General features: G+C 43.0%; 7 protein-coding genes across 9 annotated transcripts; 4 read left to right on the top strand and 3 right to left on the bottom strand.

Moving 5' to 3' along the window:
• The first annotated feature begins 109 nt into the window (after positions 1-109).
• Positions 110-11152, top strand: LOC6732737 (AP2-associated protein kinase 1). 3 transcript variants are annotated; one of them, XM_002079815.4, is made up of 8 exons: positions 110-633; positions 3305-3438; positions 3502-3635; positions 3710-4262; positions 4331-4902; positions 5404-5702; positions 5762-5992; positions 8217-11152. In XM_002079815.4, the coding sequence occupies exons 1-8, from the start codon at positions 471-473 to the stop codon at positions 10583-10585; spliced, it is 4455 nt and encodes a 1484-aa protein (XP_002079851.2). In that variant the 5' UTR covers positions 110-470; the 3' UTR covers positions 10586-11152. The 3 variants fall into 3 exon arrangements, with proteins under 3 accessions (XP_002079851.2, XP_039154426.1, XP_016025468.1); XM_016178108.3 differs by lacking the exon at positions 8217-11152 and adding an exon at positions 6086-7768 and having other exon boundaries at positions 111-633; XM_039298492.2 differs by lacking the exons at positions 5404-5702; positions 5762-5992; positions 8217-11152 and adding an exon at positions 5224-5376.
• A 513-nt stretch (positions 11153-11665) lies between these two features.
• Positions 11666-13409, top strand: LOC6732736 (homocysteine S-methyltransferase 1). The gene is made up of 2 exons (XM_002079814.4): positions 11666-12457; positions 12566-13409. The coding sequence occupies exons 1-2, from the start codon at positions 11843-11845 to the stop codon at positions 12944-12946; spliced, it is 996 nt and encodes a 331-aa protein (XP_002079850.1). The 5' UTR covers positions 11666-11842; the 3' UTR covers positions 12947-13409.
• A 1080-nt stretch (positions 13410-14489) lies between these two features.
• On the top strand, positions 14490-16725 carry LOC6732735 (homocysteine S-methyltransferase). Its single transcript, XM_016178109.3, has 4 exons — positions 14490-14657; positions 15344-15513; positions 15580-15759; positions 15937-16725. Exons 2-4 carry the CDS (start codon positions 15357-15359, stop codon positions 16593-16595), a joined length of 996 nt encoding a protein of 331 aa, XP_016025467.1. The 5' UTR covers positions 14490-14657; positions 15344-15356; the 3' UTR covers positions 16596-16725.
• Positions 16726-17063: 338 nt separating this feature from the next.
• LOC6732734 (NEDD8) lies at positions 17064-17890 on the top strand. The gene is made up of 3 exons (XM_016178110.3): positions 17064-17224; positions 17385-17515; positions 17576-17890. Exons 1-3 carry the CDS (start codon positions 17207-17209, stop codon positions 17679-17681), a joined length of 255 nt encoding a protein of 84 aa, XP_016025466.1. The 5' UTR covers positions 17064-17206; the 3' UTR covers positions 17682-17890.
• A 57-nt stretch (positions 17891-17947) lies between these two features.
• LOC6732733 (glutathione S-transferase C-terminal domain-containing protein homolog) lies at positions 17948-20062 on the bottom strand. Its single transcript, XM_016180358.3, has 4 exons — positions 19801-20062; positions 19570-19739; positions 19039-19504; positions 17948-18977 (listed from the first exon to the last, which is right to left on the bottom strand). Exons 1-4 carry the CDS (start codon positions 19942-19944, stop codon positions 18000-18002), a joined length of 1758 nt encoding a protein of 585 aa, XP_016025465.1. The 5' UTR covers positions 19945-20062; the 3' UTR covers positions 17948-17999.
• Positions 20063-21802: 1740 nt separating this feature from the next.
• On the bottom strand, positions 21803-22634 carry LOC120284219. The gene has a single exon (XM_039297049.2). It carries the CDS (start codon positions 22501-22503, stop codon positions 22330-22332), a length of 174 nt encoding a protein of 57 aa, XP_039152983.1. The 5' UTR covers positions 22504-22634; the 3' UTR covers positions 21803-22329.
• LOC27206932 lies at positions 22467-23370 on the bottom strand. The gene is made up of 2 exons (XM_016182704.3): positions 22664-23370; positions 22467-22607 (listed from the first exon to the last, which is right to left on the bottom strand). The coding sequence occupies exons 1-2, from the start codon at positions 22966-22968 to the stop codon at positions 22589-22591; spliced, it is 324 nt and encodes a 107-aa protein (XP_016025464.1). The 5' UTR covers positions 22969-23370; the 3' UTR covers positions 22467-22588.
• Positions 23371-25667: the final 2297 nt, after the last annotated feature.

Genomic DNA, 25667 nt, shown 5'->3' with positions numbered 1-25667 from the left:
TTTATAATTTAGTTATAAAACTGTTTCTGTAAACGGCGATTTCCTTGTTTTCAGAATTTTGTGATTGCAACCAACCTATCTAAATATCGATAGACGGCTGCACTAGCCGCGGATTGCGCATCTGACTGCAGCAAAGCGCTCTGGTCACACTGGCCCACGAACAACTCGAGAGCAGCAGGAAAATCGAACAACTTTCTTTTTCCACTGCATTGTGTGTGTGCATGCAAAAACACAAAGTGCGCAGAATAGCTTTATTCAGCTAGCCGATACGACTCGAAAGTGGTTAATTGGCCAGCGGCATCGACGCCCCGCCCACCGTCAGCCGCCCTCGCAAAATTAAAAATTGCCAAAAACACCTACGCGCAGGCAATTAAGACCGTGTTAGCTAGTGTGCGTGTGCGCTCGCGAGTGTGTGTGTGTGTGTTGTGCTGCTGGGGCAGTAATCATTTTCTGGTGAAAATCGGGGGAAAATGAAGAAAATCCTGTCCAAGTTCGAGCGCAATGAGAACTCGCGACTGGAGAATCCGCCCAACAGCAGCAGCTCGTCGTCCTCGAACGAGAAGAACAGCTTCGTGGGCAAGGTCTTCACAGTGGGACGCGTCACGGTCACCGTAGAGGATGTCCTGGCAGAAGGTAGACGACTATATATACACTCTTATATCTGTGCTCCCATTCCCCTATCTGCAACACGTCGCCCGCGATTATGCTTATCACCTGCCTGATTTACAGGTGGGCAGTAGCCTGCCGTCCGCTTTTCGGTCTCGCCCCTCCTCAGAGATTAGATAAACCCCTTCAGCGCGAGAACTCCCAAATGTGGGGCGTACTCAAAGCGCTTAAGAGCATAAAAATCAGCTGCGTATCCCCCATAATTGGGGGCGCCACTTGTCGCATTTCCGATTAAACATAGGATCCAAATCACATAACTTAAACGCTTATTCAGTCTTTACTCCCAATCATTTCTGTATAAGAGCGATAAAGTCGTAACAACTACACTCCGACTTGGATATATTATCATCTAGCAAAACTGTAAAGCATTTTAAATTATTTCATTAATTATGAATACTTAATAATGGTTTGTAGCCAAAATTCCAACTAATTGCACTGCAATTTTTGCCCTTGGCAAAGAACTCAACTACATATTTAGGTCCATAACTCGACTCTCTAATGGCTTGCAGATATTTTGACTAAATTTGTGTCAGCTTTAAAGAGTTTATTTTTGCCAAACCAGAAATGCCAGCATTTCTATTGTGACATATTGCGTTAGAGAAACACGACGGTTACGGTTCTGGTTGGTTTTTCCATGGAATACCCATTGAATTCCCGTAGCCACTACACATGGCCACAAATCAATTGAATCAATTATGTTAATTTAGCCAATGAAGCGGCAAGACCAACACTCATCAGCCGACTGTCTCCGACAGTCATCCGTTTTTCACCTTTCGCCGAGCTAAATGGCAAAGTTCGTCCCTAAGGAAATCGACTGTGCTGTGTCCTTGTCCTTGAAATGCGGAGTGCTGCACTCCACATCATCCTGCAGTGCAAGTGCCTCCTTGTTGGCCTGGCACCAGTACCCTCCGCCCAACATTTGATCATCTAACGATTGCTCACCCACCGCCTGGCCAGCCATTCGCCACCTTCCTTTAGCCATTACGTAGTGTTTTTTACTTTTTATACTTTTGGCAAGCAGACTCGATTCGTAATTTGGTTTTGCGCTGCGCTGGCGCCGCTGGCAAGTAGTCAGCTGTTGTCGGGGATACCCTGTAATTAAAAAGGCGGAGCGTTTGACCAACTCGGTTATTTGGTTAAAGTTTTTGAATTAGTATAACAAATTATCAACTAAATTATCTATTTTTAACTTATTAATTTAATCCAGTAACGTAACTATTAGTATTTAATTTAAGAAAGAGAAAAAATCGATTGAATCTTTTGCAAATGCTCAATGTATAAAATGCGCTTATAGCCAAGTTTAAACAGTTCGATATGCTGGATACCTCCAAAGTAACACTGTGCTTAATCACCTTAAATATTTACCTGCTTTCTTTGATTCGACTTTTGAGCAGCCAACAACAATTACAAATGACTAAGCGACAAACGGTTAACGAATGAAGCTTTCCCGCCGGGATCCCGCCTTTCCCTTACCCCAAACACTTAACCGCTTACTGCCCACCTTGCAGTTGACGCCCCTTCAGACGTATTTTCTACCCTAGCTTGCGTTCCGAATTGCCTTCTCGCGTTTTCTCGCATCGCTACAATTGTGCATTGTTATTGTTGCTTTTCATACTATTATTACTGGATGTTGTTGCTGTACTTTTTGCCAATGTTGATTTGTTGCTGTTGGCTGGGCAACCTTCAGCATTGATTAACATTTGACGCCATAATTTCACAAAGTCGAGCAAAAATGGTTACATTTGCTGGTCCGCTATTCACTTCTCTCTATCGCCTACACTGGGAGAAATGGGGTGTCCATTTACAGCAAATGTTCCATAAATATTGTCAGTATTAAAACATTCTCTAAATCGTTATGCATGCATTGAGATCATTGTTTTTGTTTATATCCAATATAAATGTTTTTTCTTAGTGCCCACTGTTCCTATCTTTTTATTTTGCCACCCCTTCGCCTTCCCCCGCTGAGTATTGTTATTGTCGCATGTTATTGTTGTTATTTCTGTACGTGACCTTCAATAGTTTAGTTTATATTGCGTTGCCTTTTTATCGTACATTTTGAAGTGGCTCAAAGCGACAGGTGGAGAGGGCTGAAATGTGGGGGCATTCTACTTGAATTCTATTTGCAATACTGAAATAAACCTCATGCAAATGGCCTGTTAGGCAAAACATGTGTAAATCGTTCCATGGCCAGACAGTAACTGCTATCGCTCGAATTCGGGTACCCTCTACTATTTCAACACCGCGTGGGGGATATTTGTGAACGTGAAATGTTTATAGTAAAGAAATTCCATTATTATCACGTAGATATATGTCATAAAATTTTGTGGGAAGGAATGGTCACAGATACGTGTGCTATAAAAATGTGACACATATTTCCTTTAATAAGCAAATTAGTCTATTAATTAAAAAATGCTGTTTTCTCCAGCTACTCCCTGCCTAAATAAGAGCAAGATAAGCGTATATATTATGATTATACAATAACAGGGTATTAATCGGGTTTAGCTTCGTCGCAGTTTCCTCCCCCCATTCAAATATGCTATGTTGTTTACAGCTGACAGCTGTTATGGATGTCTAGCCCGTCAACTTACCCCACTAATGCTCTGTTTTTCTCTACCCCATCACTTCAAAACTCACGCAGGTGGTTTCGCCATGGTCTTTTTGGCCAGGGGCAACGGCGGAGGCAGCTCCTCGGCGACCAAGTACGCCCTGAAGCGAATGTACGTCAACAATGAGCATGATCTGAACGTAGCCAAGCGGGAGATCCAGATAGCGGTGAGTAAATAAATCGGGACAAACAAACCTAATCTAATAGGACAATCACTTTCACTCCCCCAGAGCAACCTGAGTGGGCACAAAAACATCATTGGTTATGTGGACTCCAGCATCACGCCCACGGGAAACGGGGTGTGCGAGGTGCTACTCCTGATGCCCTACTGCAAGCATCACATGCTGGCCATGATGAATGCAAGGTAAACGAATTGAATCTAAAAATGTAGTTCATTTGATTGCTGAATTCGAGTGTAATCCAATGAATTCGCCACAGATTGCACGTTGGCTTCACGGAGCCCGAGGTGCTCAACATCTTCTGTGATATTGCCGAGGCTGTCTCTCGATTGCATTACTGTCAGACTCCGATCATCCACCGGGATCTTAAGGTGGAGAACATTCTGCAAACGGACGCGGGCAACTTCGTACTCTGCGACTTCGGATCGGCAACGGCCAAGACGTTAAATCCTCAACAGCACGGAGTCACCGTGGTGCAGGAGGAGATCCAAAAATACACCACTCTATCTTATCGGGCTCCCGAGATGATCGACCTGTACGGGGGCAAGAGCATAACCACAAAGGCGGACATTTGGGCACTGGGTTGCATGCTCTACAAGCTGTGCTTCTTTTCCATGCCTTTTGGGGAGAGTACTTTGGCTATCCAGAATGGACAGTTTTCCATTCCAGACTCCTCAAAGTACTCGAAGGGCATGCACCAACTGATTAAATATATGTTGGAACCCGATATGGAGAAGCGACCAAACATTTGGCAAGTTGGCGAGGTGGCCTTTCGACTGGCGGGCAAGGATAATCCCATTCAGAATCTCCATGTGAGTAATGCTTGTGGTTTGTGTGTTCAGATTCCTGTATGATAATCTGTTTGCTTATTTTCCATCAGAAAACTGCCATTCCAAACTTCGACCTACTGGTAGTGCCTCCGTTTGAATCGGAAGCTAAGAGAATCAGTGCAGCGGCCTCCAAGGCGGCGAAGGCGCAGAATGTGTCAGTTGTGGAGGCGGGAACCAGTGTAGCTCCTCGGTCTCGTCCTAAGGGTTCCTCATCGGTACATGGAGGAAATCCCTTGGGTCTCGGGTTGCCTCCCAGTCCCTCGCCCAGACAAAATATCACCTCTCCACAACCTCAACCTCAACCTGTGGTCGAGCAGTTCCAGGCCAACTTCCCAGCTATGCCACCTGCTGTTCCTCCACCTCCTCAAGCTGTTACTCCGGCAGCTCCTGCTGCCAGTAACCTCTTCGAGGCAAGTGGTTATCCAGATCCATTCAATGAGCCAGCTGCAGCAGTAATTCCTACTGAATTTCTGCCAGCAGCAGAAGAACCTAACAAGGAGGAAGTGCCTCAGGACTTGAACGTCATTGCAGGCACGCCCACCAAGAGCATGCTGACGCCGCCCAAGCCAAGCGGAGGAGGTGGTCATAGGCGCAACGTTAGCGACACCTCGGCCTTCAATAAGTAAGTTTCATATAAGTAAACAGAAGCTAATCTAAAATCAAGAATACACATTTTAATTCGTCAATTTTTTTAAGCACAAAAGTTGTGTCTTGTTATCGTTTTTTAAGTTTACTTGGTCAGCATCAATATTATTGCTTTCCCCCAAAGGTTTCAGCCTGAAAATTAAGATATATGGTTTCATAAATATTTAAATATTCTTGATGTTAGACATTTCCAAATGCGTTGGTCCTGCACGATCTGTATGTGTTCTGTGTTCTGCTCTTCTCTTGCTCTTTTACTCACTCTCTGCTTGTCTCTTTCTGTGAATTCCCGATCCTTAAGAGCTACAAGTGACCAGGATGAGGCCGATGAGCCACGGAGTCAATAGATTCATTGTAGCCTTAAGATCTCTTGCATTCCCGAACTTACTTTTCCTGCTTTGCTTGCTCTTTTTCCTTATTATTAATTTTCTTCCATCACTCACTGATCATCTAATCATTCATTTGTTCTGTTGCGCTCCAGAACTTTTGCCAATGAGACAAGTCAGTTTCTGGCTCCGTTTAACAATAACTTGGCTGCCATGGGCGACGGTCAGCAGACTTTGGCTAGTGCTGCCTCGAATCCCGGGATATATGCATCTTCAACGGCGAACTCAGTCGCGGTATCCATTAGCGAATTAATGAAACCAGGACAAACGGCGGTGGAAAAGCGAGTGGAAGCCTGGAATCCGTTCGAAGAGGAGCAGCCCTTCAGCCAGATGACTGAGGACCACATCTTTGAGGCAGAGTTCGACAAGATACGACAGAGAGGCAGTCAAGGAAGTGCGTTTTGGAAGTGTGCGTTTTAGCGCAGTATTAATTAAGCTCTTTAATGCTTTCAGGCATCACAGCAAAATCGGCATCCACAACTTCCACGTTAACACCAACGGAGCAGATTCCCTCTGCGGTTGTGGCTCCTGTTACAGCTGCTCCTGGTGCAGTGCCTCCTCCGCCGATTGCTGCCGCTGTGTCTCCTCACCCGTCGCAGGTCTCCGAGGATCCATTCGGATCGGCGCCATTCAGTTTGCCACCCGGACTGCGCGAGAAGGCGAGCTCGCTGCGCAAAACCGGAGGTAAAGCATGAAATTCTACCTTAAATGTTTGCAATGCCAGAATACGTTTAGTTTTCCGATTGTCGCTTTTGTTCGCTCTCAATCTCAATCCAGAAAGTGAAAGTGATTTGAACGTAGACGTAGACGTAGTCTAAAAACTTCCTAGTAACGCTATGCTCAACTCAGCAAAGTGCCGCCAAGGCGATCTCCTCGATATCCTCCATCCAAGGAGCCGCTTCCAGACCACATCGGCAGCCGCCGTAAGATTCGATCAGCTCCAGCAATAAATTAACCGTATACTAGCCGATCGGTGCTCGATCGAAGAATCTAGCGTGCCATATAGATGGGGGAAGATCCCGCGAATACTACTTAAGTGCAATCAATCAATTTGTAAATACCCCATGCATCTACTAACCAACCAAAAATATCTCAACGAACCTTCTTATCTTTTGTCATATGAGTTTTTTCGGTGATTAATATGTTTTCTTCAAAGTGAGCTGTAATTCCTTAAACCTATTCGGTTAAAAATTCCACCAATCTTACGTTTTCCAAAAATTATACCCCTATAAAATTATATTTCGTCATGAAAAGTTAGTTTTTTGGTAAACTATTTAAATTCCTTTATTAACTTTTGTTTATTTCGAAAACAAATATACTTTTTTCCCTTCCTCCATTTCTTTAACCATCATCAATCTGCGCGCTTCTAACAAAGTAATACTTGGTGCTGGTACTGTGCTTGATACAAATTATCGGAAAACCAACCCAAAACTAATAAATCATATATTTAAATATATTATATCTAGGTATTAAGTTAATTTAGTTCTTAATGGTAATAAATTAGCGGTTGTGGTTCAAAAACTAACCAATCAAAAGAACAAATTTCAATTATTTGTATTGTACAATTCATTGGCTTGTTAGTGAATGTATCTACTCTGTGTGTAATTGTAAATTAAGCTATCTAAGAGAAGAACTAGAACTATTTATTCATGTTGTTGGCGTAGAGTGTGAAGCAATTCAATTCTACTGGCGTATACATTTTTGGCAATAATTTGCATATCAGAGTTATTACTTACTATACATACATGTGTTAAACGTGCAATTCTAAAAATTAATGCTAAAGAGATTATTCTTATTATGGATCTGTAGATCTGATTAAAGCTAAACACGACACCAAACTTTATTAAGATTTATACCCTCTGATCGTTTTTCATTTCTGCTTTCGATGAAGTTCGCATAAAACTCCGATCTCTTCGGATTTGGCAGCAGACAAACAAACAAAAGTAATCCAATCAATTGTTAATTATCACTACGAGAGAGTCCAATCAACGCAAGACAATATACATATGTACGATAAAGCTCGAGATAGTCCAATAATGTTTTCCGAATTGTCCAAATTGACCACTTTTGTTCTCTACACACAGACACACCAATTGAAATGTTCAATTAGCTTTAATTACAACTCTTGTTAATACTGTAAATAATTAAGCCAATGGGAGAAAACCCCTTTAAGCGTTAAACCAAAGAGCTAACACTTAGTAACTAGATTTACCCAAAATGAGCAACCGATAAGCGCAATGAAAGCAACAAAAGTCAGGTAACCAAGACACATACATACAAGCAGATTATCAGATGACAGCAAATACAGAATATATCTATATATACATAAAGCACTATATATTTATACAAACCAATTAAAAAAGGGCGTTAGCTTAAGCTCAGCCACAAGAATTGTACGAGATTAAAACCAAAACTGAAGCAAAACTGCAATAAACTCTATATTATGTTTCAAAAACTGAACATTCACAAATTGTAACTCGAGCTAACTAAATTTATGGGCTGCACTATGATAAGTAAATGGTTTGGCATGCACAGCAAAACATTTGAAGTTATAAACTTTAGAATTGGCATTTGCCCAATTAATCAACAAAATGCTTGATGGAAGTTTTTCAAAAGTCGTTGTGCATGCCATCAAATCAACACATAATTTCCCAAATTAATTGTTGGGTCAACATTACAACGAATTCCAGCTTCTATCGTCGCCTTCGTCATTCAACTAACCAAACTATTACGTATACGTCACGTTGAGCATAAAGCATTCATAAATCACTTAGTAACATATTACATTCCAGGGGATAACAACCACGTGTTCTCACATTTATCATCCATAATTAGTTGTAGAACAAACTGCCGCTAACCCGTAATCTCATTACCTTACTGCATAAAAGTCCTTCGCTCTCGTCCACAGCGAAATTCATCGGCGTTTCATCTGGTGGAACAGGAGGCGGAGTGGCCACGCCTATCGGCTTGGTAGCGGGAGGAGCAAACACCGCCACCTCATCCAACTCATCCAAGTGGATGCTCTCCCCCACCCTGGAGGTTTCCAGCGAAGAGAAGACCTCGCTTATCAGCAAACTGAAAACAGACTCGGAATGTGGAATTCCAGGCGCTGTTGGAGGAGCTGGAGAAGGTGTCTCTGGTTACGTTAAACTACCTGTAGAAGATCGCAACAAGTACGAGAAGCTTCGCAGCAAAGATCAGCCGACTTCCGATGATTCCGATTCCGAGGCTTCGGAGTTCTTTCAACAAGACAGCGATGAAGGAGGTGGGGGCATCTTTAGGCAAATGCAGATGGTGACAAGCAATTTGCCGGAAACCATACATAAAATCCAACAGGTTGCCTATCACAAGGTGGACAAGACAGCGCATCTGCCAATTGTAAAGAAGCTTCGCGATAAGACTAAGAAACCCACAACAGCTGCCCATCAAGCGGCCCAACAACTAAATCTCATGGCTGCCGCGGTAGCTGCACAAGCTGAAGAAGCTGCCAAGGCGGCGGAATCCGACGGTGATTCCATCGGATCTGCCAGTGACCTGCGGGCAGAGGATGATGATCTATTTGACGAGAATCCTCGCCAGACACAAGCCAAGCAACGTCGTCCTTTGCCAACAGAAATGGATGGAATAAGCGAGTCAGTGAAGACCTGTAGCAGCTCTGCCTACCATGCAGAATGTGAAAGTGTGACCACCCATGAAGACGATGTGCGTAGTCGGGTGGTGGTGAAGGTGCGGATGAGGAAGAAGGACCGCGCCCTTGTGACTGCCACTGGCGACCCAAGTGCTCCGTCGGAAGAACTGAGTCCCACTTCCAGCGATCTCCTGCACAAGTTCGGCGATCGTCCGTTGTTGCTAGATGATGAATTGGATTATGGTTCTGGAGAAAGCAAGAGTAGCACTGAATCTCCTGTGGCTCCAACTCTGCCAACAAATCCCGATGTGCAGGAATCAGAGGAGGATGTGTTCGCCCTGGCTCCATTTAAATTACCAGTCGGAGTTCCTTTGAAACGAAAGACTAAATCCAAAGCTAAGCCCAAGCCGTCGGAGCCCGAGATGTGGACTTCAACACCAGTTAAAAGCGCCGCTGTCGGAGATCCCTCTACCAACTTTGCCAGTTTTCCAGCACAGCTCACGCCAACCAATAATATTGGGAGCTCCGCGCAGCTAGATGAGTTCAATGAGCCAATTTTCAATCCCTTCCAGGAAAACGCACAGAACACGCAGACAGAGGAAACTAATCAATGCGACCTGTTCGGCTTGGAGCCATTTCCACAGGTAATTCGTACAATCGAACAGAACCCACAGCACCACCAGATCCACAAATTTCCCAGCCACAACAACAATAACAATGTGATCAAAGTGCCCGCCTCTGTATCTGTTGCTCTTCCTGCCTCCGTTCCTGTGTCTGTTTCCGTCAATTCGTCTGCCCCACAACTGGTGACCATAAATCACTCGATTATTATCAACAAAACGCCGGAGCCACCGATGAACTATAATAATAATAATAACCAGACTGCTAAGTCGAGTGGCACCAGCAGTGTCTATGTGAATGTGCCGTCTTTCTCCAGCATGAGCACCAGTTCCTGCTCCATTAATCAGCCACAATCCTCACCAGCAGCTGTGATTCCAGTTCAAGCACCTCTTCCAGTTCCAGTTCCTGCCCCTGTTTCCGTTCCAGCTCCAATACCAGCGGTCGTTACCCATCTGCGTCCTTTGCTGCCCATTGCCGATAATGCGTATGTGCAAATCTCCCAAGATCGCTGCTCAGATTTCACACCGGACGACGAGGAGGAGCCCGTGGTGTTGCGTGATGCCGATGTGGTGGCAGACGGAATCGGTATACCTACCCCTGCGAAGCCCAAGAAGGAGAAGTCCCATCTGGCTGTGAGGGTTCTGCCGGGAAAGCTCACCCAAAAGGTTAAGGGGCATTCGTACAAAAAAGTAAGCGCGGCTGCCCTTGGATCCACCAGTTCCCTTAGTTCCGGCAGTAAGCAGAAGCACCAGCGATTGCAGTACCAGTCCCACGATGATGACGACGACGAACAGGATCAGGATGAGAATCGAGGAGCTGGAGGCGGCCGCAATTTCCAATCAAACACCATTCAAAACTCTGCCAAAACCGGCTTCAGCAATATGAGCTTTGAGGACTTTCCCTCGGATCAGGAAATGGATCGTCTGTCCCGGACCATTCCCTTCGAGGTGGTTAGAAACGAAAAGATGTTACTCGAGGCGGAGAAGAAGTTCGGCTCCCTCAAGCGACGGAACAACTTGTTCTCATAATGTGGACAGTGGGGCGAGACCATCAAGGAGACCTGAGACTGAGTGTTTCAAATTATGTTGGCATTTCGTTTAAGCTTTTCTCCGTTCCGTTTTTAATGTGGTTCCAAAAATAACCAATAACTGTATTTTTTGAACATAGTATTTATTCGCGTGTAGCAATGTTGAAAAGTGGCTAGTACCCATGCATATTACACACACAACAAGAACAATACCTATAACTGTTATTTAGTGCAAAAATTTAAACTAGTTTTAGAAGCGAAACATGTTTTAGAATTTATACAGTGCGTAAGTTTACCAAAGTTACATTTATTTTTGTGGCATTTTTCAGCTTGAAGTATTTCATGAATTATATATTTATACAAAACTATGTGATTATACACCCACACCCAATAACAACCCCAAAAAACAATTTATCACCTAAGCCAATTGCATTCACTAACACACCAAGGTATTTAAGAATTAATTATTCTATCCGTTTCGAATAACATACGCGTTTATGTTAGTACACCAATTGTTTTGCATTATGTATTATCTCGACTATATAAAATATGCATATTGTATTTATAATTTACTACAGTGTTTTCTTTGGTTTCCTTGGGAAAACGCAACAAACTTGCCGCCCTCTCTTAAACAAAAGAAATTTTTAGAGTATCAACTGTATCAGCTGTTGGGTTGCTATAGACAAAAGATAATGCACAGACATCTGTTGCTTATCGAAAAAATGTATTTATATATATAATGTTGCGGTTAAGTACCTCATACAAGTTTTTCTTCTCGGCAACAGCTTGTTGCTATTTTAGTACCTTTGTGACATTAAGTGCCATTGAATTTTTACAGTTTTACAGTAGGAACTGAACAGAACTCGATTCTTACGTGTTTTTTCGAAACAAATTTGATTCTTTATTAGTTAACTGTATTATTATTTAATTATATTATATGTATTATGAAGTGAAGTTTTCTAGCTACAAAATTCAAGACATATTTATTAGAATTCCAACTTATCGAGTGCTCACTGCACTCGTAAACAAAGAACAGCTGAGATGTGTTAGGGTATGTGTAGGTTTTTGCGTTGTGGAAACTCATGCAAGATAAGCGGAAAAAGTTGCCAGCCCAAGCAAAAATCCGACAAAAATAACAAAAATTCCAAGTCGGCAATACTTACAATATCACGTATCTGTCAGATACAAAATTTTGTCGTATCGCGTAGTACGCTTCCAGAAATCTGCAGTTTAACGGAAAACGTACACCAGAGAAGACATGGAGGTGAACCAAAAATGGAACTGGGACTCCAAGCCAATTCTGGTCAAATGCGGAGGATTCTCCTCGCAATTGGCCAAGAATGTCACCGAAAAAGTGGACGGTGATCCACTGTGGGGATCGCGATTCGATGCCACCAATCCGGAAGCTGTGATTCAAACACATCTGGACTTTCTCCGCAACGGAGCGGATATTATTCTAACCAACACGTATCAGTCCAGCGTCGAGGGATTCATGAAGTACCTTGGAGTTAGCAGAGAACGAGGTGTGGAGTTGATTCAAAAAAGTGTGCAACTGGCCAAACAGGCAAAGGAACAGTACCTAAGCGAAATCGGTTCTGAAGCGGACTCGGCTCTTCCCCTGATCATGGGCTCAATAGGTCCATATGGCGCCTATCTCCACGATGGATCTGAGTACACCGGCAACTATGCGGACAAGATGTCCAAGGAGCAGCTGAAGGCGTGGCACACGGCAAGAATAGAGATTTGTCTCGCAGCTGGAGTGGATGGATTGGCCCTGGAAACACTTCCCTGTCTGATGGAAGCAGAGGCAGTCACCGAATTAGTACTGGACAACTTTCCGGATGCCAAATTCTGGGTCTCCCTGCAGTGCATGGTGAGTAATATAGGAAAAAAATGGAGCATTTTTAATGATAATATTATTATTAGTTAAAGTTAGTTTTATTAGTTAAAAAAACTAAATTTTTAATTCTGATATTTTCAGGATGAGAAGCACATGGCTAGTGGAGAAAGCTTCGCGGAGGCTGCTCTCTCCCTCTGGCGGTTGGTCCAAAGTCGGAAGGCTGAGAACCGGCTCCTTGGGATCGGATTTAATTGTGTAAACCCACTATTCGTGACCCCTTTGCTATCATCGCTTACCAAAGTGGCCGGTTCGGATCGCATCCCACTGGTGGTCTACAGCAATCGCGGCGAGATCTACGACGTCGAGCAGGGAGATTGGACTGGAACCGGCGAGGAGGTGATCAAGTTTGTGCCCGAGTGGATCCAGCTGGGAGTGCGCATCGTTGGCGGCTGTTGCCGGGTCTATCCGACGGACGTGTTGGCGATCCGCAAGTACGTCGATGGCCTCAACATAAAGCCGTAATCGGGCGAGAACTCCGGACACTGATAGCAGCCTTGTCGCTAATGCGAAAGCTGTTTCGTGTGACTAGACCTAGACCTATTTAGTTTGCTAAATACATATACGCGAGTACTAGATGTACCCAGATCAGATGGCTTCCTAATCAGCAGAGAGTGGAAAAAAGCGTGGACGGCTGGCTGGGAGACAAACACAGATTAGGCGGGCGGACCAAAGGTAAACAAGTGGGCTGGGGATATGGACAGACGTTCGCCCAACGACTGTTTTTGCCAACCTAGCTCAATTTTTGAGTCCAAATCAAAACAATCTCCTATTCAATTATAACACAAAAACGTGCATTTGTCCTTTAAAAAACTTGTGTTCTTAGCTTTTTATTTTTTATAGCCGGATTTAAATTCTTTAAAATGAATATTCTTAAAAGTGTGTATGTATGTACTGATGTAAAGAAATAAACTACAAAAATATCAGAGATATTGGTTTTAGTTTTCTTTAATATAACATATTTTTAGTACAATATTAAAAAAAATATCTTCATTAGAGATTCATCAAATCTCATCATTTCTTATGTACCAAGGCAAATGCCTTCTGGTATGCAAGGTACCTTATGGAGAAGGGTATACCCTTCTATCATCACTGCAGTGATGATGTGCACTAAGAGTAAAGTGCACAAGGATTCTTCTATAGAGAGCCGCAGAATTGGAAATCTACTACGAAAGTCCGATCAGTACCAAATTTGTATGTTGATCGAATGAAACATATCGCATTTTCTAAAGATTAGTTTAGGAGAAAATGAGAGAGTTAAAATGGGAGTATTAACATCAATCAGCCTAATACGATACTTCGTTCAAGGTTTTTAAAACACAAGATTTTAATAATAAGCCATTTTTAAAATAAGCCTTTTGTCGGTCAATTTCTTACTTTACATTTTATTTAGTTTATTTGTTTTGTCCAAATATTAATAACAATCATCACAATAAGCTCAACTTTTTTAGAGGCGCTTTAATTTGATATATCTTATGTCTTATTTCCATGTTCATTTGCGATTTGTTTACCATAATAGGGTTTAAATGTTGTTTTTTTCTTTGACATCAGTAGACCTATTTTTGGATCATTATCTATTGAGTGCGGTCGGAAGCTCCCACATTTTCCTTTGAGGAGGACAGTGTCAACATCCAAGTACATCTTGAAGCGTTGGTCCTAGGCGGCGTCCAGAGGTTATCGACGGCGACTTAGCAGAGGCGACATCCCGAGCAGAGTCACTCGGAAGCCAGAACCACGCACTGCGGCGCTTTGACGATTTCATCAGCTTCATCAGCCTCGTGGAGGGGGAGTCGCAGTCCACCCGGACAATCCAATCTGGCTGGCCAGCGTCTGGCAGCTGTGCACCCGGCTTATCGCCCAGAAAGTATCACTTGGTGGGGGCACTCTCATGTTTGTGTTTGCCGTTTTGTTTTGTTATAAATTATTATTATTATTATTAATATTATAAATTTCGCCCTGATAAGCCGAGCCGCACAGCTGAGTGGCCCTTCGGAAAGTATAAAAGCCCCTCGACGCTCCGTGAAACACTTAAACGTTCGTCGAGCACCCAGTGCGACTGATCATATCCACCGGTCCGAAAGATTTGTGATTACCACTTGATAACCAGCCCGTCTAGCGTCTAATAAAGTTGTTATTGAATTTGCCCATTTACAAGATCCATAAACAAGCTGTCAAGGTGAGTGCGAGACCTTATCGTGTGTTTGTCGCTTCCCCACCGAAAGATTCTGATGACAGACGGTGTATACCCTATCCAAGAAGTATCCTTAAAAGTGCAACTAAGGGATCTTATGAGCAATCTAAAAATGTTATACTTGGAATACTTATATTAATTATTAATATATTTTTTAATTTGGAACAAGAATAGATCTTGAAACGTAATAAATGATTCACTTTAAAAGATATATATTTCTCAAGAATTGTTGCCAAATTTTAAAGAGCTGATTTATATTTTGAATTTAGCATATTTTTCAGGCTTTTATCTCGCCATTTATTGAGATACGTAAAAATGTGACCTTGATTTTAATATTTGTATACCATTCACTGAATATTTGGAAATCGTTTACACCTAGAATTAAATCTTTTTTATAATAAATCATAAAATTCATATAACTTATATCTAGCAAAACAACTTTGGCCTGTTTTTCTCAGTGTGTTTCTTAGATTAAGCCACTTGTCTTTGGTTCTTCCAAGTTCGTTGAACTAATAAATAGAGATTAGTGTTTCCGATACATTGTATCACATCGCCCTGAGTGCAGTGGAATCCAGGTGGCAGACGCAATATATTTGATTATCTCTCAGCCCGCTGACGTAAAAATGTAACTAATAATCAATTTTCCACGGATCATCCTCCACCCCTCTTAGTAATCTTTCAATCATGGGTTTGACGCGCGTGCTGGTGAAGGATGGCGGTTTCGGCACCCAGATGACCGTCCATGTGGGCGACTCTGTGGATGGGGATCCGCTCTGGAGTGCCCGCTTCAATGCCACCAATCCGGCGGCCATCATCAGCACCCACCTGGACTTTTTGCAGAGTAAGCAATTGTTTGCCGGTAGCAATTGGCAACAGACTAACTGAATTTTCCCCCTGACAACACCAGATGGTGCCGATATCATTTTGACCAACACCTACCAGTCCAGTGTCGATGGTTACATGGAGTACCTGGAGCTGGACGAGGAGCAGAGCATCGAGCTGATAAAGAACACGGTCCGCCTGGCCCACATCGCCAAGGAACGCTATCTAACCGAGTGCTATCAGGCACAGCTGTCGGTGCAGGAGGGTAAGTGGACATCCATGACTTCCAGCTCGGGCGGGATTAATTGATATTTTAGATCGCATTTAGATTGAGGTCAAGTGAATGAAGTGGAAGAGTCATCACTTTTAATACTTTCATACTAAACTATTTTATATATAGTAATAATTACCAATTATATATTCCAATTTATTATTTTTTAAGGATACCCTTTGATCATCGCCTCCATTGGACCCTTTGGTGCCCACCTGCACGATGGCTCCGAGTACACCGGTAGCTATGCCGACTTTGTGCCGGCCAAGGAGATTACGGACTGGCATCGCGTGAGGATCGAAGCGTGCTTGGAGGCTGGTGTGGATGCGCTGGCCATCGAGACGATTCCCTGCCAAATGGAGGCGGAGGCCCTGGTGGAGATGCTGTGCGATGATTATCCGGATGTGAAGTTCTGGGTGGCCTTCCAGTGCAAGGATGAGAATACCCTGGCGCATGGAGAAACCTTTGCGGACGCGGCGAATGCTATTTGGGACCTATTGGCTGACCGAAATGCCCAGGATAAGTGCCTGGCCATCGGAGTAAATTGTGTGCATCCCAAGTTTGTGACTCCGCTCTTCAAGAGTTTGAATGGTGACCGCGAAGTGGGTGAGCAGATACCGTTGGTGGTGTACCCCAATAGCGGAGAGGTCTACGACGTGGTCAACGGCTGGCAGGGAAGGGAGCACTGTGTGCCCCTGGCGAGCTACGTTCCGGAGTGGGCGCAACTGGGGGCCAAGGTCATTGGGGGATGCTGTCGCACCTATGCGAGGGATGTACGCCACATCGGGGAGGCCATTCGCGACTGGAACAAACTGAAGAAGCTCACATAGGGATGAACTTCTAAACTGGGGATCTCAGTACCTTCGAAAAGAACAAAATAGTTATCCATTTAGTACTGTAAATAAATGTATTTAGTTATTAAGGCATACAACTTATTTGAATAAAACAGGAAAGACAAAAGTTGTTACTTTTTAATTTTCTAATATCCGAGATAAAACATTAATAAACAAATTGCTAATAAACAAATCTCTCAAAAGAGACGCTTCCTATTCATTTTCAAAAGTTAAAAAATGTAGTAATGGCAATCAACGGATTTTTAGCTTAACGTTGCATCTCATGAGTGAAATAATTTAAGGAGAATTTAAATTCTAAATATGTGGAACTTCTAACCGTAATTGTCACATTACAAAAAATTTACATAAATTAAGTTCTCCTTTTTCGAAATGTATTTTTTTACACGAGAATTTTGTAGAGATGGAGAAAAATACTATATTTTAAATAGTGTGGAAAACAATCGACGTTCATCGATAGTGCTATCGATAGTTGCCAGTCGTACCAACGCCGAAAGTGACAGCCAAAAAAAGAGAACCAGCTGTGGAGATTTGCAAAAATTTCGGCAATTTTGAATTTGTACAGGAGCTCCTAGTTAAATACACACAAAATGTTGATCAAAGTGAAGGTTAGTGGGAAGATATGTTAGTTGCAAAAAAGGAGGATAAAGAAAAATCACAGTCATCGTGCCCAGCGGCACTTTGAACAACAACAAAATCGTCGGAAATTACAGTGAATATATGTGTGGCTGGGACTATTAATGTAAATATGTATTATCTTTCCATTAGACACTGACCGGCAAGGAAATCGAGATCGACATTGAGCCCACGGACAAGGTAGATCGCATCAAGGAGCGCGTGGAGGAAAAGGAAGGCATTCCGCCCCAGCAACAGCGTCTCATTTTCTCCGGCAAGCAAATGTGAGTGTTTCCGGCTATTGGTCATTGATTTTTGCTTATTTCGCATGCGATCCCCTCCAGGAATGACGACAAAACCGCGGCGGACTACAAAGTACAAGGTGGATCCGTTCTTCACTTGGTTTTGGCTCTGCGAGGAGGTGATTCAATCCTAACACCTTGTGTGTAACTAGCGTGTTCATAAGCGGAAAACATTCATTTAAAATTCACTCAAATATATTAAGCTTGAGAAGCGTCATATGGAGAATTAATATATGTAAACTAAAAAGCAGTCTTGAAAGTGGTTTAGAACAAAACAAAGTGTATATTCGCATCGGAGGAACTTAGACAGAATGGATTGGGGCCAACAGGGTCCGTAATAAAACATGTTTTTTGTAAGCCAGCATCTAAATCATTCGAAGAAAAGAAGAACACTCCACAATGGTGGGCCCAGGGTTTAAAGCATATCAAAAAGGCATTTATTTTGTCTCAGTGGCAGTTTGTAAGTTCAGTTCTGTTTAACAAAACGACCGACTAGCAGGTGATTCTTTGGCGTGCACTGTTCGGGCTTTAAGCGTGTGAGAATGACCTGGTAGCCCGCCTCCTCCGCCTGCAGCAGGCGATCGGTGTCCACTACGGACATGCAGTGGAGTCCTTGAAGCGTGGTTTCCGGCTTGCAGTTGGTGGTCCCCATCTCGTGTGCCTGATCTGCCGAGTGGGCAATGTACAAGTAGTCCTTTGTGTCTAACACCTTTTGGAACGCTTTGCTCAATGGGTATGAAATGTGAGGCATGGGCTGCAGAGAACCGTAGCAGCAAGGACAGCAAACAAAGTGTGCCTTGGCTCTACGGCACTGCTGCAAAACGATGTCTGTGGCCGTTCCACAGGCGTGCAGAGAGGCCCCGATCTTGAATCCTCCGACAAAGTAATCTATGTTGCATTGGTAAAAAACGCAGTTGGTCAAGCCCAATTCGTTTGATCTTTTCTGAGCTTGAAGCAGGGAGAAAGCTTTGTTTTCCATCACAATAATGGTACAATTTGGCAGTTTGAGGGCCAGCAGTATGGCCAAATGCCCTGTGCCGCTGCAGAAGTCCACAATGCGGTCGCCCGGTTGAGCCAGGGAAACCACCGCATTGGCCAAGTTCTCCAGCTGCTGCCTCTTGCGCTCGAGTCGCTCCTTGGGCAGCGCTGAACTCTTAGCATGTGTGGGCTCAATCTGCTCCCAGTCGATTAGCTGCTGGCCATAGGTGTGCTCCGAATCGGAATTAAATTTCAGTTGCAGCGAGGAAAGCTTACTTAGAGCCGCTTCCAACTCCAACTGACTGGTGTAAATCCGATTTCTGGGCTTGTAACGCTTGGGATCGGCTTTGTACAGACTGGTGGCCTCGCAGTCGGGGATTCCCAGTTCACCGGGAGGGGTCTTAACTGCTTGCGGCACATAAAGATCCCTTAGAACCCTGGCGCACTTATCGTTGAAAGAGTCGATCTAAAACATATAATGTTAGCTATAATTGCTCTAGTTACTTTAGTAGATGAAATTTACAAACCTCGCTGAACCAGGTACTGGTGAGTGGAAAATGTGGCAGCATCTGCCCGCAATGCTGGAAGACAATTCTCAACAGGGGATACAAAATTATATCCGCAATTGTAAAGCTGATGCCCTCGGCGAAGCGGTGCTCAATAAGCAGCTCTTCCTTAGGTGTAGTGCACTTGATCTGCACTCGTTCTCTCCTCTTGACTTTGTCGCCATTCTCAGTCTGATTGGCCTGCTCCCTAGCCTGTTTATAAATGTTATGCATCCTCACCGGTTCGTTCATGTGCTGCTCGAACCTCACCACTTCTTGTGGGACGGATTCCAAAACTTGTCCACTATGAAGCTTACTGACAACAGCCACTACATCCACCTCACAGAACTTAGTCCAAATCGATGCTTCTGACGGAGCCAAGAGGCAGCTTCCCTTAAAGCCTAGAAGTTTCTTGAGTTCCTCATTTGGTTGTCTGGCAATAAGCTCTCTGAAATAAAGGAAATATTAGGTGAATATGGATTCTTTTAATTACCAATAAGCACATTAACGAACCGGCAAACAGCACACGTTCCTGCTATGAAAGTGTTTCCATTCTTCTCGTAGATTGGAAGTTTTAGATCCTGGATAGCAGGCAGAGATGCGGCATCCCTGCACGTGATGTGCCGATCTGTCAGTTCCTTTTTGAGTTGCGAACTCCGTAAAGCTATTTTACCGCCTTCGATCTGAGATGGTAACAATTATTAACAATCTTTAATTAAGCTACAAAAATGAATTGTTGCCAACCTTTGTAGAAACGAAGTTCACTCGCACATTTTTGGGATCTTTTACAAATTTGTATGTAAACAAAGCCAAGAACGAGGACACACTAGTATAAATGGTGGTCTCTTTTTGAGTGCTGATCTCGATCTCCAGGTACAACTGATCCATAGTTTCATTAACCGATCATCAAAACAAATTGGAAACTAAACGAAAATCGAAAATAAAATAAATGAGCGAGAAAATTATAAACCAGCTGGGGGCCAAAAAGGAAAGAGGAAGAGTCATCGGCATTCACCTGTCATTTTAGTTGGCGATAGGTACTTGGGTTATCGATTACTAATCGGAATTATGTTTGGCGCACTATTTCAATTTGAAAAGCATTTCCACTTGCCTTAATTTTTTTTTTAAGATTTCTAACTTAAATTTTAACAATTCAACTATAAATTATTGTTATATTAAAAAAACATGGGTTCTGAAGCGCACTTAAGCATATTTGTAATAAAGAACGCATTTTTGAATACTGTATTTTAAGTACGCCCTTTTTATTTCGATGTATTTATGCTATTGTTCTCAATAAAATATGAAAAATATTTCTGAAATCCCATCCGAACGCAGACTAGTTTCGGCTCGCCCTAAGCAGAGACCATCCTCCTTTTTATGTTTCTGCCGTTCCCATTCTTATTCCCACTAGCTTCCCCTTTTAGCCCGTTCCCAATGATGGCTAAAAATAAAGAAGTGCTGCTGCCGCCGTTCTTCTGGCACAGCAAAAAGGGCAACATAATTGTGGTTATACACTACCGTTGGAAGTAGTACTACCGCTTTCATGAGCAAGTTGGGTTGGGGCGATTTAAGCCATATGGGTTTGTGTAACGTTTAATAAGCAAAATCTCCATAAATAAACTAAAACTAAACATAAATCAATATTTGCAAATATAATATGTACATATGTGTATTAAGCAAAACTTGGTCCTTTGCAATAGTATGTGATATAACTTTTTAAATCTCTAAACTTACAAAGATCGAGACAAATTAGGGAGAGTAAGTAATGATTTCAAAATTTGGGACCTGCTTAAATGGAAGGGTATTACCCGCCGATTGATGGCGAGTTAATTTTAGCCATTCCGAGGAACGATGGCCCAAGGAATGGGGAATGGGCATAAGGTAATGGTAATGGTGATGTGGAATGGGAGCCCGACCGAATGTTGCGACGGCTTCACTTACCTGCTGCACTTTGCTGCGAGCCTGCTGCGATTTCTAATCGAAACGAAACCTTCTACCCTAATGATGGCCTCGGGGAATAACCTTGGCCCTTTGTTAGCTGAAAAATCTGAGTTTTTAATCGTTTTTTGGATGGGGGACGAGAACTTGATGATGCCACATATAACTTGCAACATGCTGCATGTATGAGATCGCTGCGCTTCAATAGCTGTTCGCCTGCTCGAAGTTGTTCCGTTAAAATCTGTGCTAGGGCAGAGGCCACAAAATGTTGCACAAAGGGCCGGCAGCAGTCGTCCCGCTCGCACTCGCGTGCTCCTTGCGAGCCCTTCGCCATGCGATGCAACACCCAGCACTGTGGTATCTGGCCCTCTCGCTCGCGCTTAGAATTCCTTCTCGCTTGGAACGGAATGGGGAACACAGCATGGGAATGGGAATGGTAATGGTAGTGGGAATGGGATTCGGGAAGTGGCAGCGGGAAGGGGCACTGTGCTCTAACCGCTTTTCAGCGCTGCTGCTCGCCTGTTCCCGGACACCATCGAAATTTCACATGTATTCCCACGGCCTGAATTTTCCCATGAAGAAGAGGAAGAGGATGGGCAGAATTTCAACAAGAGACAGCCGGAGAATCGCTCACATACACACTCTGCCTCTTTTTTCCGTGTTTTTTTTCTGTTGCATGAGTCTGCTCCCAGGGTCGATGCACTGAAAAATAATACCCCTTTAATCCTGAAAACGATTTATTATTTAATAGATTAAAAAATATATGTAAATAACAAGTTTAATATTTTGATCCACACCTTTTGCAACATTGAAATTTATATACACATTTATTTATATTATTTATTTTCTTACAGCATACTATTAATTGTCCAAAATGTAAAACTAATTTAGAGTATCATCCTTCCTTACTCAGGTTTGATTTCGTTCAGTGTATGGTTCTTCCGTTCCTGCGGCTCTGATGGTCGTTTTGTTTATGCTGCTGTTGCTGATGATGCTGCCCCTTCTCGAATTCCCATCGCCCTGCTGCTCCTCGACCTCCTCCCGATCCATGGCAGTGCCTCAAGTCCAGACTGGTCCTGGTCATGGACCCTTGTCCTCTTCGTACTTTACTTCTGCATCCGCTTGGGCTAACATCTTCTTCATGTGCCTCGCTCATGTGCCCTCCGCAGCTTCGCATTCCATTTGGTGTCCAAGTCTGGCTTCTTTAACCTCTCCTTTGCTGAGGCTTCTGAATCTGTGGCACTGTGGAGCGGTTTAGAAATAACATAGAAAACTACATAGCATCTACAAAAGAGATCCAAATAGCATATCGTCTAAAGAAATTGTAAATTGGGATCAACAACTTCTCCTCAAGGGCGGCGACCACAGGCGGTACAAGAAGTTCCCGATGGCCGAAATCAAAGTCGTGGTCAAGTGCACACTATAATGCAATGGAACGTATAAGAATTCTAGACCCTGGAGAGGATTCGCTCGTATAGAGTGGATGTTGGAAATTGGTACTATTGCCATGGTCGGGAGTGCAGGGACACGGAGAGCACTGAACTGAGGAACAGGATTTGAAAAACCAAACGCTTTAAATTTTGAATTAGAAAAGTCATAGGAGGAAAAACCTACTGTGAAGAAGTTTAGAAATAAGCCACATGTTAAAATTTGATCATGGTTCGGTTACATCTTATACCCACTGTGCCACACAAAATGCGGCCTTGGTAAGCTGCAGGAATGCCTAAGCAATTGCGAGACAACTGAAGCCACTTCCTCCTCATTCGGCTCCTCCTCCTCAATCTCCGGCCCCTGTCCCACGTCCTTGTACAAGGCCTCTTCTAATGGTAGCTCCACCGTTGTCGTGTCTCCACTTATCCTCGTCCCCCGCAGTCCCCTGCTCGCTTCAGCAACTTCGGTTTCCGATAATGTGGCATTGACTTGGCAGCAGTTATTCCAGTTATTTGTGCCACACTTTGCCAGACATGCAGCCATATGCTCGGGCTACTGCACTCCTGGTCCGTCGATATGTTCAAGGATTTTTTCATGTTTCCAGGCATGCCGTTGACGTATGTTGCGTCCTGCTCTAAAATTTGGGCTCAGAGTTACCACAGAAAAATGCTGGATTGGGTATGTGGGTATCTAATTTTGAGTGGGAAAATCAGGAAGTTTTGAAATTAGGTTCGGTCATGATTGAAGAAGAATGGATGTTGGGTGCAAGCAGTTCATAAAATAGTTAAGTGTAATCATGTCAAATTTGGAGACAAAATTGAACTCTACGGCGCCTTCTCAGCTGTGTAATTCGTCCGTATGAACTTTGAGATCTCAGGAACTATATAAGCTAGAAGCTTGAGATTAAGAATACAGATTGTAAAAACATAGAAGATTTGGATTTGCCAAAAAAAATGGCAACTTTTGAGAAATGATTTAAGTTTTTAATTAAATTAAATAATTAATTCAGTTCTTTTGCCAATTTCTATCGATATGACGAACACATTTTGTCCGCGTCCACTCTGACCCCTGAAAACATCCCCCCAAATATATCCTGTCCACACCTTAGAGCATTAAAATTTACTTTTCCCCAATTTCTACCGATATTCCTTGAAAATGTTGCAAAATGTTTTGATATTTTTTCATATTATTATTAGTCGTGTGAGTTTCTATCGATTTGATAAAAAACTTTTTGCCACGGCCACATTTTTGAGAATTTTGTTTTTGATAAAATCAGTTGTATTGTTAATTTCTATCGATATGGCGAAAACATTTTGACCGCGCCCTCTCTGACCCCTAACAATAGCCCAATATATCCCATCCACACCTTTGAGCATTAAAGTTAACTTTTTTCCCAATTCTACCGATATTCCTGAAAAATGTTAAAATCGCGGTCCCACTTGGACTACTAGCTGTGTAACGGGTATCGGATAGTCGGGGAACTAAACTATAGCGGTCGCTATTGTTTTTTTTATGATGTACGTCTTTATAAGATCCCACAGCTTTGAGCGACAACAGTAAGCATTCGTGGAGTGGAACCTTTGGTGAGCGTAACTTATTATATGTTTCCTATTATTTGTTGTACCACGCTGCGCCTCTGCGGTTTTAGAAATGTTTACATAAAGGAAATCGATTACCGTCAAAATTTGTAGAGCCATGACAACCAAAATTTTCGCGAATCAGATTAAAGCCATTTTTCCAATTCTTCAATTGTTCTGTTTACTTGCTCTCTTCTGTCTCACCGTATTACATCTAATTTAACTTAATTTAACTTATTGATACACTCGCCTACCAAAGAGATAATTCAAGACAGACTTTGTAGGCGGAGGATCGATCAACAATAATGCTAGCCTATTCCCAATCCCAATTTGGCCAGGCTAATTTGTTACACAACTAAAAATAAAATATACATCATTTTAATGGTGCAAAATGTGCGTGGTTTATTTTGTTTGATACTTAGAACGGGTAAACAAAAATTAATGAGATTAGTTTTTTTTTTTTTATTTGATGGTTGCTAAAATCAAGGCTCAATAGGTGTGGCTCAATTATGATGGAAATCTTAAATGGGTTAAACTCGACTTATGATTTCCCAAACCAAAATTAGACAGTGGGCATAGGAAGTAGAAGGAGAAACAGCAGAGTGAACTCAAATATGTATTCCGCTCCGGAAATGCCGAGTCTAACTCTATCCACCACTCAATTCGCGGAATGATTTCCCCAAAACCACCACTCCATCGCCGCCCCACTCCACCCGCAAACGTTCATACATACATAGTACACCCTCTCAAAGCGACTCCATGGCGAGGCAACAAACAAACAAACAAGCAAGCACGCAGACAAACAGACTGACTGACAGACAGACAGACAAACACACGCCGTACGTGGGCCTGAGAAATTCACACTCAGTTGAAACGGAACGAAATCGGAGGTCGAGTGACTGGCAACGCGATAAATCTCATGGGTTGCTGACTGCGGAGTCTGGCCGCCTGTTCGTTAGAGTCCATGAATCGAAATTGTGTGGCTCAAGTGACGACGGTGTCTTTTTCAACTTCGTTCTCCCGTTCGATGCCTTAATTCAAAAATTAGTGTTGGTTACGTTGCACTCGCTTCAATTGACGAGTGCGATACTCGCATGAAGATGATAGTTTCCGACTGGGAAATAACTTGTTTTTAATATCTGGCGGGAGGTAGGACATACTTGGAAAACAAAAACATATATGTACTTGCTGCTCAAAAGTTGAGTTTGGGGCGGAGCTAGTACCGACTCCGGGCTCGGGTTCTTTGCTTTCGTCTTTTTCGCTCCGCCGGCGCTTCCGATTCGAACAACTAGAGCAGTGAGCAGCATCATTTAGATTTAGACCGGAATTGTAACAGGCGCACAGCGCCGATAGACCGGTTCATCGACTCGCCGCGATTATTCTCGCCCTCTAGCTGCCCCGCTCTGCCGGAGCTCGGGTTGTCCCGCTCGCACGCGGTGAGCTTTCGCTTCGAGCTTCCCGGTTAAACGCCAATTTAAAAGGGAATTTTGTAATCCTACAATTTCAATTTGGCGTTCTGTTTTTCTCTTTTGCTGTTTTACTTTTCTTTTTTTTGTTTCGATAAATTATAAATTAACTTATGGACAATTTTTGTAAGCTTTAATGCGAAATAATTGTTTGGTATTTTTTCAGTTTATTTTGTTGAATACTCAAAAAATTGCTCTT

The sequence above is a fragment of the Drosophila simulans genome, chromosome 2L (genome assembly GCF_016746395.2).
Source record: "Drosophila simulans strain w501 chromosome 2L, Prin_Dsim_3.1, whole genome shotgun sequence".
NCBI lineage: Eukaryota > Metazoa > Arthropoda > Insecta > Diptera > Drosophilidae > Drosophila > Drosophila simulans.
The sequence above is the reverse complement of the archived record's forward strand: the minus strand, read 5'-3'. Positions and strand labels throughout refer to the sequence as shown.

What these genes read in the sequence shown, in the direction of transcription:
- LOC6732733 (XM_016180358.3), bottom strand. Translation starts at nt 19,944, where the DNA reads ATGGATCAGTTGTACCTGGAGATCGAGATCAGCACTCAAAAAGAGACC. An exon ending in TGAACTTCGTTTCTACAAAG is followed by an intron (nt 19,740 to 19,800) that starts GTTGGCAACAAT and finishes TTACCATCTCAG; the next exon opens with ATCGAAGGCGGTAAAATAGC. An exon ending in GGAACGTGTGCTGTTTGCCG is followed by an intron (nt 19,505 to 19,569) that starts GTTCGTTAATGT and finishes CCTTTATTTCAG; the next exon opens with AGAGCTTATTGCCAGACAAC.
- LOC6732737 (XM_002079815.4), top strand. Translation starts at nt 471, where the DNA reads ATGAAGAAAATCCTGTCCAAGTTCGAGCGCAATGAGAACTCGCGACTG. An exon ending in AGCGGGAGATCCAGATAGCG is followed by an intron (nt 3,439 to 3,501) that starts GTGAGTAAATAA and finishes TCACTCCCCCAG; the next exon opens with AGCAACCTGAGTGGGCACAA. An exon ending in GACACCTCGGCCTTCAATAA is followed by an intron (nt 4,903 to 5,403) that starts GTAAGTTTCATA and finishes GTTGCGCTCCAG; the next exon opens with AACTTTTGCCAATGAGACAA.
- LOC120284219 (XM_039297049.2), bottom strand. Translation starts at nt 22,503, where the DNA reads ATGGCAATAGTACCAATTTCCAACATCCACTCTATACGAGCGAATCCT.
- LOC6732734 (XM_016178110.3), top strand. An exon ending in ATTTTCTCCGGCAAGCAAAT is followed by an intron (nt 17,516 to 17,575) that starts GTGAGTGTTTCC and finishes GATCCCCTCCAG; the next exon opens with GAATGACGACAAAACCGCGG.
- LOC6732735 (XM_016178109.3), top strand. Translation starts at nt 15,357, where the DNA reads ATGGGTTTGACGCGCGTGCTGGTGAAGGATGGCGGTTTCGGCACCCAG. An exon ending in CCACCTGGACTTTTTGCAGA is followed by an intron (nt 15,514 to 15,579) that starts GTAAGCAATTGT and finishes TGACAACACCAG; the next exon opens with ATGGTGCCGATATCATTTTG. An exon ending in ACAGCTGTCGGTGCAGGAGG is followed by an intron (nt 15,760 to 15,936) that starts GTAAGTGGACAT and finishes TTATTTTTTAAG; the next exon opens with GATACCCTTTGATCATCGCC.
- LOC27206932 (XM_016182704.3), bottom strand. Translation starts at nt 22,968, where the DNA reads ATGGCTGCATGTCTGGCAAAGTGTGGCACAAATAACTGGAATAACTGC.
- LOC6732736 (XM_002079814.4), top strand. Translation starts at nt 11,843, where the DNA reads ATGGAGGTGAACCAAAAATGGAACTGGGACTCCAAGCCAATTCTGGTC. An exon ending in GGGTCTCCCTGCAGTGCATG is followed by an intron (nt 12,458 to 12,565) that starts GTGAGTAATATA and finishes TGATATTTTCAG; the next exon opens with GATGAGAAGCACATGGCTAG.